General features: G+C 44.3%; 1 protein-coding gene across 2 annotated transcripts in view; it reads left to right on the plus strand.

Annotated features, from left to right (window-relative positions):
• LOC110537826 (sarcoplasmic/endoplasmic reticulum calcium ATPase 1) overlaps positions 1–18,671 on the plus strand; it is a 76,495-nt gene extending 57,824 nt beyond the window's left edge. The window contains exons 13-24 of one of the 2 annotated variants that reach the window (XM_036937855.1): positions 1,637–1,768; positions 6,550–6,669; positions 6,894–7,112; positions 7,478–7,813; positions 8,123–8,343; positions 8,459–8,661; positions 8,899–8,984; positions 9,953–10,086; positions 12,762–12,879; positions 12,984–13,101; positions 14,891–14,924; positions 15,145–18,671. In XM_036937855.1, the coding sequence (XP_036793750.1) occupies positions 1,637–1,768; positions 6,550–6,669; positions 6,894–7,112; positions 7,478–7,813; positions 8,123–8,343; positions 8,459–8,661; positions 8,899–8,984; positions 9,953–10,086; positions 12,762–12,879; positions 12,984–13,101; positions 14,891–14,895 (1,692 nt within the window). In that variant the 3' untranslated portion in view covers positions 14,896–14,924; positions 15,145–18,671. The remainder of the gene's footprint in view (positions 1–1,636; positions 1,769–6,549; positions 6,670–6,893; positions 7,113–7,477; positions 7,814–8,122; positions 8,344–8,458; positions 8,662–8,898; positions 8,985–9,952; positions 10,087–12,761; positions 12,880–12,983; positions 13,102–14,890; positions 14,925–15,144) is intronic. The other variant, XM_036937854.1, reaches the window with a different exon arrangement.
• Positions 18,672–21,454: the final 2,783 nt, after the last annotated feature.

Below are 21,454 nucleotides of genomic sequence, written 5' to 3' on the forward strand. Positions count from 1 at the left end.
GTCACAAGTAAGTCAAGTCTTAGCACTCAAGTCCCAAGTCAAGACCGTCAAGTCTCAAGTCCTAAACTTTAGGTTTCGAGTCCTAAACAAGTCATAATGTGCTCTTCACCAAGTGTAATAACATTTCATATTTTAAACAAGAGTAATAGTTAGTATATTACATTTACGCAAATCATGAATGCTTTTAAAAATATCTATATTTATTACTTTCAAAATAAACACACACTTTTTTTTTATTTTTATAGCATCATTTTTTTATATTTGGGCTTGGAGGGTTTGCTGATGACCCAACAGTGGTAGGCCTGATCACCGACAACGATAAGACAGCCTATAGGGAGGAGGTCAGAGACCTGGCAGTGTGGTGACAGGACAACAATGTGAGCAAGACAAAGGAGATGATTGTGGACTATAGGAAAAGGAGGGACGAACAGGCCCCCATTAACATCGACGGGACTGAAGTGGAGCGGGTCGAGAGCTTCAAGTTCCTTCGTGTCCACATCACCAACAAACTATCATGGTCCAAACACATCAAGACAGCACCTTTCCCCCCTCAGGAGGCTGAAAAGATTTGATATGGGTCCCCAGATCCTCAAAAAGTTCTACAGCTGCACCATCGAGAGCATCCTGGTTGCATTACAGCCTGGTATGGCAACTACTCAGCATCTGACCGGAAGGCGCTACAGAGGGTAGTGCGTACGGCTCAGTACTTCACTGGGGCCTAGCTTCCTGACATCCATGAGTGTCAGAGGAAGGCCCCAAAAATTGTCCCGACTCCAGTCACCCTAGTCATAGATTGTTACCTCAGCTGCCGCATGGCAAGCGGTACCGGAGCACCAAGTATAGGACCATAAAGCTCCTTAACAGCTTCTACCCTCAAGCCATAATAAGACTGCTGAACAACTAAACTAATCAAATGATGACCCAGACTATTTACGAACCCCCGCTTTTTGTTTTTACACTGCTGCTACTCGCTGTTTATTGTCTATGCGTAGTCACTTTACAAATTACCTCAATTAACCTGTACTCCCATACATTGACTCGGTACCGGTACCCCCTGTATATACCACCGTTATTGTTATGTACAGTTCTTGTTACTTTGATATGATTTGATTTTTAAAAACTTGTTTATTTACTAAATATTTTATTAACTCTTTCTTGAAGCATTTCACTGTAAGGTCTACACGTTGTATTCGGCACATGTGACAAGTGGCTGTGTCCGAAATCTGTCTTGCCTAGATGTCTTACATACTTTGTACTAATTGTACCACATACAGTATACTATTTAGTACGCACAGAGTAGTCACACCTAATGCAATAAGCAACAAATATCAACATACTAGACTCATCCATACTGAGAATGTGTCCTTTAATGCACAATTGCGTTGATTCCAGCCATTCATTCATTTTTGTATGGCACATCGCCTTGTGATTTTATCAGCTGTTGTCAGGCACATGTGGGTCTCAAAGATTCTCCTCCTTAATAGGGTGCAGCCAATTCTACTAGATGAAAAGCCCAAATCTCTATTTTCGCATACCCGAAATGCCTACAATTTAGAACGCAAATGAGGGTATTTGAACACGGACAGAGTTTCTCCGTGCTTTTGACTAACCAATCCTTTCCCCTCTCCCCTCCTAGGCCAAAGGAGTGTATGAGAAGGTGGGTGAGGCGACAGAGACTGCCCTCACTACCCTGGTGGAGAAGATGAATGTGTTCAAGACTGACATGTCAGGCCTCAGCAAGGTGGAGCGCGCCGGAGCGTGCAACGCAGTAAGCAGCTAGGGAAAACACTGGGGGAAGTGGGGAGGGATTGTGGATGGAATGTGTACAACACTTCTATCCATGCATGTCGTGTGTATTAGGCAATCTTCATACTGCTCGCATATTCATATACATATTTAATTATGTATCTAACATTGTCATGAACACAGTGATTAAACAACTGAACTTGGACAAGTTTGAACAAAGTATGGTAATGGGAGCAGGTACCTATTGGCTTTCAACGCATGGGACAATGATCTCCACTAAGATCACCTCAGCTCCTAGTTTAGCACTTAAATGGGTTTCTCGCATAAAATTGATTATTTAATGAAACCAGTGATTGCTCCATCAGTAGTCCGAATTGCATTGGTAACTGGCTGGCCCGCACTTAGGGTATTCGTAAACCCTGAGAGAGAATGTGTGAGAATACAGATTCTCGGGTAGCACTTTATAATAACACCAAGTAAAAAAGCATTTATAATGGCTAAGTGAATAGCATATTCATAAATTAATAATTACTATCACATTTGTACATTTAGTAACCTAGTTATTCACACATTTATCAATCACTTTTAACGTATTGAATTATGATTTCATAAAATCATTCATAAGATGTTTAATAGGTTATTTAAAACCATTTACTAATCATTAGTTGAGTATTTTTGCGTGGTCTCTTCTAAAGTGTGGGATATTTATACTTTATTTATACTGTATAAATGTTTTGAGCGAACAGTGTGATTTCTCACAAAAAGATGGACATGCCATTAGTAGACATTCCAGCAGTACCTGATGTTCCTTAAGGTCTCAAAATGGCCCCTAGAACATATCAATGGTTAAACAATAAGCACACACTACAGAGGATGTTTAGGAAAATATTGTGAACACAAGCATTTCTTGGCAAGGAATTTCCTGCAAAAACCAGTGTGGATTGCAGTCACTCCTTAGGACTGTCTAATTAAGCAATAAGGCACGAGGGGGTGTGCTATGGGCTGTTCTTATACACACCACAACTGAGTGCCTGGACACAGCACTTACTGTGGTATATTGGCCATATACCACAAACCGCTGAGGTGCCTTATTGCTATTATAAACTGGTTACAAATGTAATTCGAACAGTAAAAATAAATGTTTCGTCCTATACCACGGCATTCAGCCAATCAGCATTCAGGGCTCAAACCACCCAGTTTATAATCTTGGTTAACCCATAACTTAAAGGTTGCGTGATTTAAATTTAGCTGTGTGATTAAGACAGGCTTGCAAATTTCTTCTTAGACTTAGCTAGGTATACAAACTAGGTTTTACATTATGTCCCGAATGCATGAATGATAACAAAGATGCGCACGCACACAGAAAATAGTGGTCACTTAAAACATGTATAAGTAACAAGTATAAATAGCCCACACTTGAGACGATGCAGTCTTAACTAATGATTAGTAAATTGTATTGTTTAATAAATGAACTAATCCACTATAAATTCTTTATTATGTGGAGTTATTGTAAAGTGCTACGAACTGACCTAACTGCCCTGTGGTGAATTCCCAGTGATGGGCTCTGAGCTTCCATCTGTGCGAATGACGCCTTTCCTCGTCTGACTCTTCTCTCTGTCTTTGTGAATGACCAGTGACAGGTAGGCGTGAGAGAGAGTCTAACTCCCTGTGCTCTTGTCAATGACCAGCGGTTCCAAGTTTTTCCACTGAACCCCAGATAAAGTTCAATTTTAAAATTCCCAACGGTCCCACGACAAGAAAAAACCCTGTCACTGACACAAGTCGTCCTCAGAGGCTAGAGATGATAATATTTAGACAAGCCAGGGAGTTTATGAAGAGGTTAGCTAAACTTTCCAGCCCTCTGTTAGGGCTTTGAACAGAAAATAAATAGGATGTCGTTTCCTACTAATGCACTAGTTGTCGGTGAAGTGTGTAAGACGATGTTTAGCTTCCTCCTCTGCCGTCACTAGACCGACTCGGCTCACGTTCCTCGTCTTTTGTTTTACGACGGGAGGAAGAGAGGGATTTTGGCTTAATATGGGCTCAGTGTCTCAGTGGCTTAATGATGGGAAGAGGGGTCTTTTGGCTCAGCGGCTCTCTGTCTGTGAGGACATCTGTGAAGTGTCTATGGAGGCCCCTGGCATCATGTCTCCACGTCAGAGATGTCTGAGCTGGGAGGGGGAGAGAGGGCGAGAGCTCATGGGAACTGGAACGAGGGTGACTCCTAGTGGTACTTCGTAACTAGACACTAGGAAATGGAAAGCGAGGGAAATGGGTCTCAGTATCCACAAATGAATGACAATGCAAATCTAACCAACCATTTCTGATTATTTACAGCTTGATCAGTATGATGCATGTTAGTCAGACATTTTGCTGATTTTTAAGGATGTGAACGCAGGGCTGTATACGTTCTATGTTAACCTTGCACTTCATTACAAGTTTATGCCTTAAGGCCAAGTTGAGTTGCACCCACTAAATGGTCTGTGTCCCTTGTAAAATCAACATGGACCACCTGTTTGGCACTAGAACTCACATAGACAGAGGGTCCTGTCTGGCCCTGATTGATCCTGGCCTTTCATATACAGTGCCTTGCGAAAGTATTCGGCCCCCTTGAACTTTGCGACCTTTTGCCACATTTCAGGCTTCAAACATAACTGTATTTTTTTGTGAAGAATCAACAACAAGTGAGACACAATCATGAAGTGGAACGACATTTATTGGATATTTCAAACTTTTTTAACAAATCAAAAACTGGAAAATTGGGCGTGCAAAATTATTCAGCCCCTTTACTTTCAGTGCAGCAAACGCTCTCCAGAAGTTCAGTGAGGATCTCTGAATGATCCAATGTTGACCTAAATGACTAATCATGATAAATACAATCCACCTGTGTGTAATCAAGTCTCCGTATAAATGCACCTGCACTGTGATAGTCTCAGAGGTCCGTTAAAAGCGCAGAGAGCATCATGAAGAACAAGGAACACACCAGGCAGGTCCGAGATACTGTTGTGAAGAAGTTTAAAGCCGGATTTGGATACAAAAAGATTTCCCAAGCTTTAAACATCCCAAGGAGCACTGTGCAAGCGATAATATTGAAATGGAAGGAGTATCAGACCACTGCAAATCTACCAAGACCTGGCCGTCCCTCTAAACTTTCAGCTCATACAAGGAGAAGACTGATCAGAGATGCAGCCAAGAGGCCCATGATCACTCTGGATGAACTGCAGAGATCTACAGCTGAGGTGGGAGACTCTGTCCATAGGACAACAATCAGTCGTATATTGCACAAATCTGGCCTTTATGGAAGAGTGGCAAGAAGAAAGCCATTTCTTAAAGATATCCATAAAAGTGTTGTTTAAAGTTTGCCACAAGCCACCTGGGAGACACACCAAACATGTAGAAGAAAGTCCTCTGGTCAGATGAAACCAAAATTGAACTTTTTGGCAACAATGCAAAACGTTATGTTTGGCGTAAAAGCAACACAGCTGAACACACCATCCCCACTGTCAAACATGGTGGTGGCAGCATCATGGTTTGGGCCTGCTTTTCTTCAGCAGGGACAGGGAAGATGGTTAAAATTGATGGGAAGATGGATGGAGCCAAATACAGGACCATTCTGGAAGAAAACCTGATGGAGGCTGCAAAAAACCTGAGACTGGGATGGAGATTTGTCTTCCAACAAGACAATGATCCAAAACATAAAGCAAAATCTACAATGGAATGGTTCAAAAATAAACATATCCAGGTGTTAGAATGGCCAAGTCAAAGTCCAGACCTGAATCCAATCGAGAATCTGTGGAAAGAACTGAAAACTGCTGTTCACAAATGCTCTCCATCCAACCTCACTGAGCTCGAGCTGTTTTGCAAGGAGGAATGGGAAAAAATGTCAGTCTCTCGATGTGCAAAACTGATAGAGACATACCCCAAGCGACTTACAGCTGTAATCGCAGCAAAAGGTGGCGCTACAAAGTATTAACTTAAGGGGGCTGAATAATTTTGCACTCCCAATTTTTCAGTTTTTGATTTGTTAAAAAAGTTTGAAATATCCAATAAATGTCGTTCCACTTCATGATTGTGTCCCACTTGTTGTTGATTCTTCACAAAAATATACAGTTTTATATCTTTATGTTTGAAGCCTGAAATGTGGCAAAAGGTCGCAAAGTTCAAGGGGGCCGAATACTTTCGCAAGGCACTGTACAGACTTGCTCAGTTGTGTCTGGTGCCTTTGGCTGACTCTGAGCCCAAACAGGATGTTAGAGTACCATCCATCCAGTGTCAAAAACACAGCCAAACCTCTGTCACCCATCTGGGCCCAGATCCACAAATCAGGAGTGCTGATCTAAATAAAGGTTAAATACAAAAATCTAGGATCTGTCCATATAATCTTATTCATTATGATCTAAAAGGCTAAACTGATCATAGATCAGCGGGTCTACTCTGAAAGGCTGTGTGGATACGGGCCTTAGTCTGATAAAGCCCCTTCCATCACAAACACAACACAGCCTCCCAGTCCAGAGTAGATAGGATGCTGGAGTGTCTCATCCATCATGTTAGCATCACAGCCAAAGAGAAGCCTCCCAGTCTCAGTCCCACACCTGGCCCATTAGAGCCCCCTCCATCAAAACAACACAGCCAAGGCAGAGTCAAGCCTCCCGGTCCCTCACCTGGTACTGAGAGGATGACCGATGCCCACAAACACGCCTGTCTGGAATAAACACCCGGTCTCTCTCATTCTCTTTCTCTTTTGCTTTCTTCTCTCTCTCTCTTGGTGTGTCTCTCTCTCTCTCTCTCTCTCTCTCTCACCAGGTCATCAGGCAGCTGATGAAGAAAGAGTTTACTCTGGAGTTCTCTCGCGACCGCAAGTCCATGTCTGTGTACTGTACCCCCACTAGCAAACCAGGCTCTGGGAGCAAGATGTTCATCAAGGTACACACACAAACACCCCTCAGTCAACAGATCTCTCACATGCTTTAATAATACATTTTCTCTGTAAGCCAGAGTGATTAGGAGCTTGGATGTCCAAGTTGTTTTGCTGTCATTTTTTTTAACCTTGTGTGTCCTTTTGACCCCTGTACCCCCCCCCCCCCCCCTCTCCCTACACACACACACACACACACACACACTCACACCTCTCCACTCCAATCTCACAGGGTGCCCCAGAGAGCGTGATGGAGCGTTGCCAGTACCTGCGTGTTGGCACAGGGAAGGTGGCGCTGACCATGCCCCTGAGAGAGCAGCTGACCTCCCTGATCAGGGACTGGGGCACCGGCAGGGACACACTGAGATGCCTGGGAATGGCCACACGGGATTTACCACCAAAACGGGAAGACATGGATCTGGAGAATGCCACTAAGTTCGCTGAGTATGAGGTACAAGAGAGAGATGGAAAACCTTAGTGTTTGTAGGTTTCTGTGTGCTATGTCAGAGACGGGCATGGACAGAACTGGGCAGGGAGAGTTATTTGTTTTGTTTTTATAGACATGTCCTATGTAAGGAGAGATCATCCACCTTACAAATTATTATCATTGTATTTATGTGGTGCGCTCCCCCTACTCTGACACCCTTTATCCTTTTAGCTTGAGCTACATCCAGGTTGTATTCTGATGCCTGACTGGGTGCTGCTCATCTATCTGGTGCTCACATTCTGTCCTCGACATTCCCTCATCCTCTTCCTCTACCTGCCTCCTACCCCTCTTCTCCTCTTTTCTCTGCATCCTCTCCTCGCTCTCTCCAGACGGGCCTAACATTCGTTGGCTGCGTGGGCATGCTGGACCCGCCCAGGAAGGAGGTGATTGGCGCCATCCAGCTCTGCGCCGAGGCGGGCATCCGTGTCATCATGATCACCGGGGACAACAAGGGCACGGCTGTGGCCATCTGCCGACGCATCGGTATCTTCGGCGAGGATGAGGATGTGGTGGGCAAGGCCTACACCGGCAGGGAGTTTGACGACCTACCCATAGAGTCCCAGAGAGAAGCTGTAAAGCGGGCACGGTGCTTTGCCCGTGTGGAGCCAGCCCACAAGTCTAAGATCGTGGGCTTCCTGCAGTCGTTTGATGAGATCACTGCCATGGTGAGGAGAGGGATAATGCACAGCTCCACCCATTTGTCTCATTCAACTGCCTGGGAGCTCAGTGCCTCATTTCAGTATAATTTTGACTAGATCTTGATTGATGTTGACTTTACTTCATTTGTGTACAAATAAATCAATGAATACATAGATCAAATGTCTAATCTAATTCTTTGAATTACTCACTTATGTGCCAATCTATTCTGACTTGGCTTGACAATGAAGAGTTCTGCGAACTATCAAGTTTTCCCATCATCGCATGTCTGTATAACACCCTATTAAATAATGAAATACTTTTGCTTTCCTCCACAGACTGGTGATGGGGTGAATGATGCGCCAGCCCTGAAGAAGGCAGAGATTGGCATTGCCATGGGCTCGGGCACGGCTGTGGCTAAGTCAGCCTCTGAGATGGTTCTGTCTGATGATAACTTCTCTACCATCGTGGCGGCTGTGGAGGAGGGCAGGGCCATCTACAACAACATGAAACAGTTCATACGATACCTCATCTCCTCAAACGTCGGCGAGGTCGTCTGGTAAGCAGGGATGCATGCACTTGCACACAAAATCACACATTTTCCTATGTCAAGAATGCTGACTGTCGTTGTTTTCTTTGTATTTCTGATGCGTGTTTACTCTCTCTGTCTGAAGCATCTTCCTGACGGCCATCTTGGGTCTGCCTGAGGCTCTGATCCCGGTACAGTTGCTCTGGGTCAACTTGGTGACAGATGGTCTCCCTGCGACTGCCCTGGGTTTCAACCCCCCAGACCTGGACATCATGGACAAACCACCCCGCAACCCCAAGGAGCCCCTCATCTCTGGATGGCTGTTCTTCAGATACCTGGCCATTGGAGGTGAGACACTGTCTGGTCTACTGGACACTGGTTATAATACAACAAGAGTTGCTCATTCATTCTTTTTATCTCTCATGTAGTCTCGCAAGTCATAATCAAAGTGTCATGCTAGCTAGTTGGAGACTACCCTAATGTGACTTTCATTCCTAACATGGGGGGTTAAAGCGTGATCGACCTGGCTCTCACGGTTGCTTGGATTCTGACTTCCTGCCTGACTGTCTCTGTGTGTTCCTGCAGGGTATGTTGGTCTGGGCACGGTGGGTGCTGCCACCTGGTGGTACCTGTTTGATGAGGAAGGCCCAAATGTGACCTTCTACCAGCTGGTGAGTGGAAACAAACACACCATTACAATGACTTCATTAGGGTCCTATTCATTAGCCACCGGGTGGAAGAAAACCGACTGAAACAAGGAGGGACTGCTTGAATATGTCCAGCTAGTTAAAAACCATTTTTGCTACAGTGTGTCCTAATAAATAGGACCTAGGTCAACCCCTTTTCTCTGCTGCCTCTAGAAATGGATATTCTTCTCAGGAAAACCAGTAACTTTTCAAACACCTCTTGTTTATATGTGTTTTCAATAGCATCCATCCCCAGAGGATGGTGCTTAATCACTTAGTACAGTTCTGGGCTATATTTGGTTGTTCTTATGGTTAACCCCCGTTACCCCCATCAGCTATTTGCCATGACAACAATCTCTGGGATCATACAAAGAGACAGAAATAGAATTCAGAGAAAATAGAAAGTTCACTGGTGGAGAATAAGACACATGTGGTCTGAGGGAAATAGGAATGTTAGAGAAAGAGCGGGAACAGAGGAGTGAACTGAGTCCAAGGGTCCCCAGAAGGGAAAATGTCAGAGAAGGAAAGGGGGAACAGAGGAGGAGCTGAGTCAAGGGTTTCCTGCAGCTGCTGCAGTATCAGATCAAATCTGGGACCCAACACAGCAGGTCGCAAGGTTAGGTCACTTCCTGTGCGCACAGTGCTTCGAGTGTTCTGGTCGTTGACTTGCTTGAAGTCAGTCTTGTTCATCTAATGCCGTGTAAGAAACTTTGGAATAATACTCCAATGTGCAATGACTGTATCTAGATGGAATGGAAGATTCAACTTAAGTTGAATAGTGCAACACAAAGCCCATTCCATGGTGCTATTTTGTCTGTTGTAAAGCCTACCTCACCACTCTCCTCTACCTCTCCACAGAGACCCAATCAGTGTATGGTCAATCAGCAGGTCAACCCCATGTTGGTTATATGCTGTGAAGCCTGCTTTACCTAACTTCTGTCCTCTCTTCACAGAGACACTTTATGCAGTGCTCGGAGGACAACCCCATGTTCCAGGGCATCAACTGCGAGGTGTTTGAGTCCCGCTACCCTACCACCATGGCCCTCTCTGTGCTGGTCACCATAGAGATGTTCAACTCCCTCAACAGGTCAGTCAGCAGCATGTTGTACTTGGGAGGGCAACAGAACTATATGATTATACATGAATATATTTTGGTCCATATCTGGTGGTCCTCTGTAGCACAGTTGTTAGAGCATGGCACTTGCAGCGCCAGGATAGTTGGTTCAATTCCCGGGGCTACACGTACGTTAAATGTATGTACGCATGACGGTAAGTCTCTTTGGATAAAAGCATCTGCTAAATGATATGTATGTATGTATGTATGTATGTATGTATGTACACATACACATACACAATAAATATATATATATATATATATATATATGGGTCCACGCCTAAAATGTTGGGCAGATTTTCTAAATTTTAGGCTCAAAAGAAGCATATCGTCCTCTTACATATACAGTACTAGTTAAACGTTTGGACACTTGCTAATTCAAGGGTTTTTCTTTATTTTTACTATTTTCTACATTGTAGAGTAATAGTGAAGACATCAAAACTATGAAATAACACATATGGAATCATGTAGTAACCAAAAAAGTATTTAAAAAATCTAAATATATGTTATATTTGAGATTCTTCAAAGTACTCACCCTTTGCCTTGATGACTGCTTTGCACACTCTTGGCATTCTCTCAACCAGCTTCATGAGGTAGTCACCTGGAATGCATTTCAATTAACAGGTGTGCCTTGTTAAAAGTTAATTTGTGGAATTGCTTTCCTTAATGCATTGGAGCCAATCAGTTGTGTTAGGGTAAGGGTAGTATACAGAAGATAGCCCTATTTGGTAAAAGAGTCCATATTATGGCAAGAACAGCGCAAATAAGCAAAGAGAAATGACAGTCCATCATTACTTTAAGACATGAATGTCAGTCAATCTAGAAAATGTTACGTTTTGTTACGTTACAGCCTTATTCTAAAATGGATTACATTTTTCCCCCTCATCAATCTATACACCATACCCCATAATGACATAATGACAAAGCAAAAACACATTTTGGGGATTTTCAGAAAGTATTCAGACCTTTTACTCAGTATTTTGTTTTAGTACCTTTGGCAGCGATTACAGCCTCGACTTCTTGGGTATGACGCTGCAAGCTTGCCACACCTCTATTTGGGGAGCTTCTCCCATTCTTCTCTGTAGATCCTCTCATCTGTGTCAGGTTGGATGGGGAGTGTCGCTGCACAGCTATTTTCAGGTCTCTGCAGAGACGTTTGATCGGGTTCAAGTCCGAGCTCTGGCTGGGCCACACAAGGATGTTCAGAGACTTGTCCCGAAGCCATTCCTGCGTTGTTTTGGCTGTGTGCTTAGGGTCGTCGTCCTGTTGGAAGGTGAACCTTCACGCCAGTCTGAGGTCCTGAGCGCTCTGGAGCAGGTTTTCATCAAGGATCTCTCTGTACTTTAGTCCGTTCATCTTTCCCTCGACCCTGACTAGTCTCCCAGTCCCTGCCGCTGAAAAACATCTCCACAGCATGATGCTGCCACCACCATGCTTCACCGTAGGGATGGTGGCAGGTTTCCTCCAGACGTGACGCTTGGCAGTCAGACCAGAGAATCTTGTTTCCCATGGTCTGAGAGTCCTTTAGGTACCTTTTGGCAAACTCCAAGCACGCTGTCATGTGCCTTTTACTGAGGAGTGACTACCGTCTGGCCACTCTACCATAAAGGCCTGATTGGTGGAGTGCTGCGGAGATGATTGTCCTTCTGGAAGTTTCTCCCATCTCCACAAAGGAACTCCAGAGCTCTGTCAGAGTGAACATCGGATTCTTGGTCACTTCCCTGACCAAGGCCCTTCTCCCTCGATTGCTCAGTTTGGCCGGGCGGCCAGCTTTAGGAAATGTTTTGGTGGTTCCAAACTTCCATTTAAGAGTGATGGAGGCCACTGTGTTCTTGGACCTTCAATGCTGCAGAAATATTTTGGTACCCTTCCCCAGATCTGTGCCCTGGACACAATCCTGTCTCGTAGCACTACGGACAATTCCTTCAACTTCATGACTTGATTTATTTCTCTGACATGCACTGTCAACTGTGGGACCTTGTGTTGACAGGTGTGTGCGCCTTTCCAAATCATGTCCAATCATTTGAATTTACCACAGGTGGACTCCTATCACGTTGTAGAACCATCTCAAGGATAGTCAATGGAAACATAATGCACCTGAGCTCAATTTCGAGTCTCATAGCAAAGGGTCTCTGAGTACTTATGTAAGTCAGGTTATTTTTAATAAATGTGCAAAACATTCTAAAAACCTGTTTTCGCTTTGTCATTATTGGGTATTGTGTGTAGATTTAAGAGAAAAAATACAACTTAGAATAAGGCTGTAACGTAACAAAATGTTGGATTAAGTCCAGTCTGGTCTGAATACTTTCCATTCATGTTTTGGCCTTCTGCTATTTCACCCTGATTCTGAGAGTTGTATTAGTTTTATTAGGCCAGTCATTTGAGTATAGACTACTGTAAATCAGGGACTTTACCCACAAAGACTCTGAGTTGGAGTGTTGATCTAGGATCAGTTTCACCTTTCAGATCATAATGAATACGATAATATATCCTAAATCAGCACACCTACTCTGAGATGCTTTGTGGATACGGGCCCAGACCTCATACATCTGCACCATAATAATTGCCCTGTAGACCATGTTTTGGGTCCAGTAGTTGTCTTGTCTATTAATATTTTTTTCTAATGTGGCTTCTCCTCCTGCCTCTAGTCTGTCTGAGAACCAGTCCCTGATCAGGATGCCTCCCTGGGTGAACTTCTGGCTGCTGGGGGCCATAGTCCTCTCCCTGTCCCTCCACTTCCTCATCCTCTACGTCGAGCCCCTGCCTGTGAGTACAGCATATACATAGGTTCTGTCTGTCCGTCAGCAATAGTTTGCTTTCTAGTGTATCCCTCTCTCTGACCTGGTCCACCTCTTTTCTCTGCTCTCCAGCTGATCTTCCAAGTGACCCCTCTGTCCTGGTGCCAGTGGATTGTGGTCCTAAAGATCTCCATCCCCGTCATCCTATTGGATGAGGCCCTCAAGTACATCTCCCGTAATCACTTAGACGGTATGACTCAGTTTCTAAAAGTAGCTTCCTGTTCAAAAACAGGAAATACAGTGCATTCGGAAAGTTTTCCGATCCCTTGACTTTTTCCACATTGTGTTACGTTACAGCCTTATTCTAAAATGGATCAAATAAATTCCTCAATCTACACACATTACCCTATAATGATAAAGCGAAAACAGGTTTTTATAAATTTTAGCAAATAAAAAACATTATTTACAAAAATATTCAGACCCTTTGCAACGAGACTTGAAATTGAGCTCAGATGCATCCTGTTTTCATTTATAATCCTTGATGTTTCTACAACTTGATTGGAGTCCACCTGTGGTAAATTGATTGGACTTGATTTAGAAAGGCACACACCTGTCTATATAAGCTTCCACAGTTGACAGTGCATGTCAGAGCAAAAATCAAGCCATGAGGTCGAAGGAATTGTCCATAGAAGCCTGAGATGGGATTGTGTCGAGGCACAGATCTGGGGAAAGGTACCAACATTTATTTGCAGTGTTGAAGGTCCAAGAACACAGTGGCCTCCATCACTCTTAAATAGAAGAAGTTTGGAACCACCAAGACATTTCCTAGAGCTGGCCGCCCGGCCAAGCTGAGCAATCGAGGGAGAAGAGCCTTGGTCAGGGAGGTGACCAAGAACCCGATGGTCACTCCGACAGAGTTCTTCTGTGGAGATGATTGTCCTTCCGGAAGGTTCTCCCATCTCTGCAGCACTCCACCAATCAGGCCTTTTATGGTATTGTGGCCAGATGGAAGCCACTCCTCAGTAAAAGGCACCTGACAGTACGCTTGGAGTTTGCCAAAAGGCACTTAAAGACTCTCAGACCATGAAAAAACAAGATTCTCTGGTCAGATGAAACCAAGATTGAACTCTTTGGCCTGAATGCCAAGTGTCACGTCTGGAGGAAACCTGGCACCATCCCTACGGTGAAGCATGGTGGTGGCAGCATCCTGTTGTGGGGATGTTTTTCAGTGGCAGGGACTGGGAGACTGGTCAGGATCAAGGGAAAGCGGAACGGAGCAAAGTACAGAGATCCTTGATGAAAAAACCTGCTTCAGAGCGCTCAGAACCTCAGACTGGGGCGAAGCTTCACCTTCTAACAGGACAATGACCCTACGCACATAGCCAAGGCAACGCAGGAGTGGCTTCGGGACAAGTCACTGAATGTCCTTGAACCCGATCAAACATCTCTGGACCCGATCACTGGACTTGAACCCGATCACTGGACTTGAACCCGATCAAACATCTCTGGAGAGACCTGAAAATAGCTGTGCAGTGATGCTCCCCACCCAACCTAACAGCGCTTGAGAGGATCTGCAGAGAAGAATGGGAGAAACTCCCCAAATACAGGTGTGCCAAGCGTTATACCCAAGAAGACTCAAGGCTGTAATCGCTGCCAAATGTGCTTCAAACAAAGTTCTGAGTAAAGGGTTTGAATACTTATGTGATATTTCAGTTTTTTGTATTTTGTTTAAATTTGCTAAAATGTATAAATACTGGTTCTTGCTTTGTCACGATGGGGTATTGTGTGTAAATTGATGAGGAGAAAAAAAAAAGATTTTAATACATTTTAGAATAAGCCTGTAACGTATCAAAATGTGGAAAAAGTCAAGGGGTCTGAATTCTTTCTAAATGCGCTACATGTGAGTCTGTTTGGTTTTCCCTAGAGATTTCTGATTGACTTTGGTAAGAAAATGGGTTAGGGATAGCATTTCTTCTAGAGCTTGCTTTGGAAACCCCCCAAAAGTGACGTTCCTCTCTTTTTCTGCATTCCTTATTCAGCCTAAACTTTGTCTCCTCTCGCCTTCTGTAAAAGGTACTTTATAATTTGGGTTTTTCTCATTGTTTCATTCCTTTTCTCCCATCTCTCCTCTGCCTCCTCCTTGCACCTCTTTGAAACCTGCATATTGTAGCTAAAACGTGCTAGATTTTGACTTTTCAGTTTACCCTTCTCATGAATGACTTTTTATGCCTCATGGTTAAGCTCTATGCATGTAGACTTTAATGATAAAACGTTTTGTTTTTCTCCCCAATAGACAACGAGGACAAGAAGTACAGGAAGAGGCAGCTGAAATATTAAGACCCCCCCCCCCCACCCCACACACACACCTTTCCTTTTTAAAGAAATGCCCCTCTCCTCCATTCCCTCATTCCCCCCAGTCCTGCATGCTCAACTTCCACTAGAAAATGAGCAGGGCATGCATGAGACCGAGAGTACATCTGTGCGAGTGTGTGCGCATGTGTTTGTATGCGATGGTGTACATGTGTGAGAGTGAATGAACGAGTTAGTGTGTGTTTGTATATGAACCAATGAACGAATGCATGCCCATGTTCACGTAGGCCCAGGAAAGCGTGACGACAAACTGCAAAACACATCCAGGACTCCTGTTGCTTTTTAAAACTTTCAGCTCATCGCTTTTGACTCTGTACAGTAACATGCAATAGGTGGACCGTGGGGGGAGAGAGGGAGAGGTTTAGGAGGAGAGGGGTCAATCAGCTGGGGGATTGTAGTGTTTCTGCAGGGAGAGGGAGCTGGTGCAGCATAGAGAGAGAGGGGCATACCCTGGCAGAGACTACATAGTCTTGATGGTACCAACAACAGACAAAGAGCCTGGCATGCTAACTGGAGGTGAAGATACTAGCAACAGGCAGCTAGAGGAACCACATTGCTTGGCCTGAGGTGCTGCCCAGTACCCATGTGTCCATCCCACCCCTTAGGAACCCCTCTGTCTTGCCAAGGCTTCTGTCATCCAGATCCACAATGTTGGGGAAGTTGTCTGGACCACTGTCAGGCTCATGGTAGTGGCCATCAGACCATCACATCACAACTACATGCGCCTCTGGCTACAGTATACCACCACGTTCCTCTCCTTCCCTTTCTCTCCACATGGACCTCTGTTTGCTGTATATTGAGCTGATTTCCCTCTCTCCCATCAGCCTTTCTCTTCTTGCTCTCTCGCTCTTTCATTCTCTGTTTAGGAAGCAGGTAGGCAGCGTTGGCCCTGGGTTCTGACTCATCCGGGCTTGGGCGGTGCAGTGTGGTGTGCAGAGGCGTGTGCCTCTCTGTCCTGAATGTGTGAATAGCTTTTTGCTGCTTGGCCGCTTTCTTTAGTTCTTACTGGGGAGCCGGAGTCAGTCCAGAGACATGGCAACCAAGATTAAATGTGAAATGATGACTACACCCACTTTGCCCAGACTATTCTGATAAACCCATCCAGCCTCACAATCAACCTTCAGTGTTGGGCATCCCTCCCCTCCACCCATCTCCATTACACAAGAACTCTGTTCCTAAATCACAACTGTAGTTGCGGAGTACTACTACCACAGAGTAGATGCACAAAATATACTTATACTTTGGAAAGGATGCTTAGGAGGGTGAGGAGGAAAATTAGCAAGCAAGGCAGCTAAATTGGCCAGACTTCATCAGTCGGAGACATTTTGTCTCTCCCACACATAAGAACATGCGCACATATCAATCAAATCAAGATGTTAACACTCCCAACATGCTGTATGTCGACTTGGACCTAGTAGGGTCAAATAATGAATGTATTTTTGTGCCAGCCTATTTCCCATACCTTCCCACTCTACTCCCAGGCCACTCCCACAAACCCTGGTTTACCACGTGAACCCTCTCTAGCCCTTTTAGTTCTGTGCAGTAAGATCATTTCATCCCTTGTTACTTAGTTTTGATCTTATTGAATAATAATAATAACACACCATCACTATCAATAGTGCATGTCCAGTTAGACAAGCTTAATACAAACTCTTTCCCCTTATTGTTGTGCTGCTCCCTGGGCTCTCCACGCTACTGCCAGTGCTCTTTGCATTACAGGTTAACTATTGGCTATTGTTTTTAAAACAAGTAATAATAATGTATTTGACTGACTGAATGAATTTTGGATTGTTGCTTTAGCTCTTGTTTTGGGGTTTGCTGTGGAGCCATTGTGCTCTGCGGGCTGGGGACAGTGGATTAGCTGGAGGGAAGCAGAAACACTAGGGCTCAATCACAAATGGACCCCTAAGCACAGATCTGAGGGATTGGATGTGGGGAATGTGGGGAAACTTCCACCTAGCCTATCAGAGGGCAAGGTGGAGCTATTACCATATTGCTTACACCTGTCATCCAGTCAGATCTCCACAAATGTGTAGGGCATAGGGGTCGATTTTGGGATTGGGTCTAGTAGTGTTATGTGCTTGTTAAGCCTTCTGCCACTTTCTAAGTCTGCTTGGGTGAGAGCACCAAAGCAGTATGACCAAAGTCCACTTTGATTTTCATCAAGGAACTGCATACACTGTAGTTGTGATATGCAAACAGTTGTGACTGGCACTTAAGGTAAACGTTGGACGACCAGCTATCTCGAACCACTGACCTAACACCTTGACAGAAAGGAGAGATCTTGGTCTTTCTATTGCTCTTTAATGAATATCTACCATGGTACTCTTGTTAGCTAACCAGCACAACTTTTGATTCTGAGATTACTACCAGGCCAATACCTGTTCTATAGCCTAACAGTGGCAGAAGGCTTCAGGACCCCCGGTGTGCTTCCTAGCTGGTCCTCAGCCTCAGATCATGATGGCGACCTATAACATGCTGGCACTCAGGCTGTCCAGCAGTGATGTGGGTTTGTACAGTACCTTGTTATTTACTACTGAATCCTTGAACTCTGTAAAGGAAAAAAGATTGCATGGATACCTTGTTACTGTAATTAATATTCTATACAGTATATTAGACCTTTTGATAACTTACATGGCATCAATGAAACCTACTTAACAGCAAGAGAACCAACTGCGAGAAACCATTACATATTTTCTTTGAGCACATCTTGGCATCTAATGATCTACATTGTTTTGTAGGCTAGAAAAAGGTTGTTTATTCATCGTTACTGTTTGTTTTCACGGTTGCTGGGGTTTTGTGTCATACTTTAGGGAAAGAAATTACAATGTGTAAAATAAACAAGAATCATGGTTATGATGAGAAATAATTATGATAATGATGAAATAATTTATTTCACTAATGGTAATATGGTTTTGAGAATTATTGTTGAGAATTTCAAAATTAATTGTTTGGTTTAGACAGTGCGATGAATCCTGGGTAATGAAGTTGTGTGTACATTGAAGGGCTTGGTGTGACTGCAGGCTCCAGAGACCGCATGTTAGCCATTTGGGTCAGACCATTAGGAAGGTAGTCCTAACCATGGTACGCTTGGATAGCCTGGTCCCAGATCTGTTTGTGCCATCTTGCCAATTGACCACGGCCATAGGAGTTGGCAAACCGCAGTCCCAGATCTGTTTCTGTCAGGCTAATGTTTGGCATCGTGTGCTGTAGAAACATAAGCACCCATGTGTGTATTATCAGTGAGGTAGTCACCAATCTAGAGGTGGCTCTGCTCCTGTTGGACCTTTCTCCCTGTCAACCAATAGTAAACATTCACAGGTTGCTGGAGCCTGAATCTCGCAACACAGAAATAAAGGATTCTCGTTATTGCGTTGTTAATATTAATTGTGGACACAATTTTATATATGACAAAGACATGGAAATAAATATTATTTATCTTGTTATTTATTCAGAGGTTTGCTTTCTTTTTTTAAAATTGTTGGATCAGATGAGTTGGGTTTGCTTGTTAAATTTGCTGGAAGGACAAACAAGATCTGTACACTTTCTCAAATCAGTAGAGCATCGTGCTTGCAATGCCAAGCAATATGGGGTCGATTACTGCTGGGGCCACCTTTGACATAACTGTTTGCACACATGTCTAAGTCGCTTTGGACAAAAGCATCTACTTAATAGTATATCATTATTTATTAATACAATATCTTGGAGGGTAGAAGTTTAGGCTATTATGTTTGCATGTGCCTAAATTGAAGCCTACCAGCAGAGGGCAATATTGTATGATTTTTTTTCCCATCTGAAGACTGACTACCATTATCAATTTACCTTCGATGGCCAGGCCAAAACATCAGTAGGCTACACAAAAACAAAATAACCATTATAATGGGTAGTGATGACAGGACACTGTCAGATCATATCAGGTGGTTATAATGCTGACTGAGAATGAGGGAAAATCTAAATTGAATACTCGTGTCCTCTCCTCAAAAGCCATTGGGTGAGAAAGCCAGAGGTCCCTCCCCTCTGACCTTCAATGGGTTACATGGAGGATAAAGTTGATGAGTCACTACCTGAGCCCTTCCTGAGGTCCAGATTAGATGGTAGCAACACACCTATCCTACAGTGAGCACGACTGAAGTGTGTGAAATTAAGCCTGTGGAAGACTCAGGGACACAGATGGACTCAAAAACATGTCATATAATGGGAACTTCAATTTACATACCACCCCAATAGATCCACAGATGATGCAATCGCCATCGCACTGCACACTGCCCTATCCCATCTGGACAAGAGGAATACCTATGCAAGAATGCTGTTCATTGACTACAGTTAAGCCTCCACCATAGTACCCTCAAAGCTTATCATTAAGCTCAGGGAGCTGGGTCTGAACCCCGGCCTTTGCAACTGCGTGCGTCCTGGACTTCCTGATTGGCCGCCCACAGGTGGCGAAGGTAGGAAACAACACCTCAACTACGCTGCTCCTCAACAGAGGCCCCACAAGGGTGCGTGCTCAGCCCCCTCCTGTACTCCCTGTTCACCCATGACTCCGTGGCCACGCACATCATCAAATCATCAAATGTGCAGACGACACAACAGTAGTAGGCTTGATTACTAACAATGATGGCACCGCTACAGGGAGGAGATGAGGGTCCTGGCGGAGTGGTGCCAGGAAAATAACCTCTCCCTTAATGTCAACAAAACAAAGGAGCTGATCATGGACTTCAGGAAACAGAGAGAGCATGCCCCTATTCACATCGACGGGACCGCAGTGAAGAAGGTGAAAAGCTTCAAGTTTCTCGGCGTACACATCACTGACAATCTGAAATGGTCCACCCACACAGACAGTGTGGTGAAGAAGGTGCAACAGTGCCTCTTCAACCTCAGGAGGCTGAAGAAATTTGGCCTGGCCCCTAAGACCCTCACAAACTTTTACAGGTGTGCAACTGAAAGCATCCTATTGGACTGTATCACCGCCTGGTACGGCAAATGCACCGCCTGCAACCGCAGGGCTCTCCAGACGGTGGGGCAGTCTGCCCAACGCATCACCGGGGCACACTGCCTGCCCTCCAGGACACCTACAGCACCCAATGTCGCAGGAAGGCCAAAAAGATTATCAAGGACAACAACCGCCACGGCCCGGTCACACCGCTATCATCCAGAAGGTGAGGTCAGTACAGGTGCATCAAAGCTGGGACCGAGAGACTGAAAAACTTCTATCTCAAGGTCATCAGACTGTTAAATAGCCATGGTTGTGAATTGTTAGATACTACTGCACTGTTGGAGCTAGGAACAAGCATTTAGCTACACCCGCAATAACATCTGCTGCGTGTGCTTCTCTGTAAAGCTGGAACCACTATAGCACAGAAATCCAAGAGAACAGCTCTTGGTAATCGGAACCGGCTCATAAGCCACTCATCATCAATGGCCAGTAAATCTTGTTGGTCTCCGAAAATTCGCTCTCTCCGAATTCTTCCATTCTCCAAATCTTCCAACAGTGCCAAAGCAGCCATTGTGCATCATTACGCATTGTAATTTCAATGCCTTTATATACCCACCCATTTGATTGTCAAAGCTACCCAATTGGGTAACACCTTTAGGTGCTGTAATTACCCTGATTCAGAGGTGGGACCAAGTCATTGTTTTACAAGTCACCCGTAAGTCTCAAGTCTTAGCACTCAAGTTCGAAGTCAAGGCAGGTAAGTCAAGTCCTAAACTTTGAGTTTCGAGTCCTAAACAAGTCATATTGTGCTCTTCACCAAGTGTAATACCATTTCATATTTTTAACAAGAGTAATAGTTTGTATACTACATTTACGCAAATCATGAAAGCTTTAAAAAATATATTTATTACTTTCCAAATAAACATATTTCCATGGAAATACATGGGTAGCCCCCCCCCCCTCCCTCCAATAGCGATCGACTATCGCTATGGGCCGCAATCGAGCGATGTAGGCTTGTACACAATCGCTTAACCTTAACACACAACCTCTGTGTGTGTGTGTGGTTACAGTAGGCTAACGTATGTCAATGGTTTTAGGAACAGCAGTAACACCAGGCAGGATTTAGGCTACAAACTGCTTAGCCAGTTGTAGCTCAATCTTGGGTGCAATGATCACGTTCCCGCACTGACTGACTGTGGAGACTCATTGACTTAATGTTACGTTAGCCTACATGCTATACAAATGTAAATGCTGTTAAAGTACTGTGTGAATTTCACCAGGTTCATATATTAATATGGCA

This window comes from Oncorhynchus mykiss, chromosome 12 (assembly GCF_013265735.2).
Source record: "Oncorhynchus mykiss isolate Arlee chromosome 12, USDA_OmykA_1.1, whole genome shotgun sequence".
In the NCBI taxonomy this organism is placed as follows: Eukaryota; Metazoa; Chordata; class Actinopteri; order Salmoniformes; family Salmonidae; genus Oncorhynchus; species Oncorhynchus mykiss.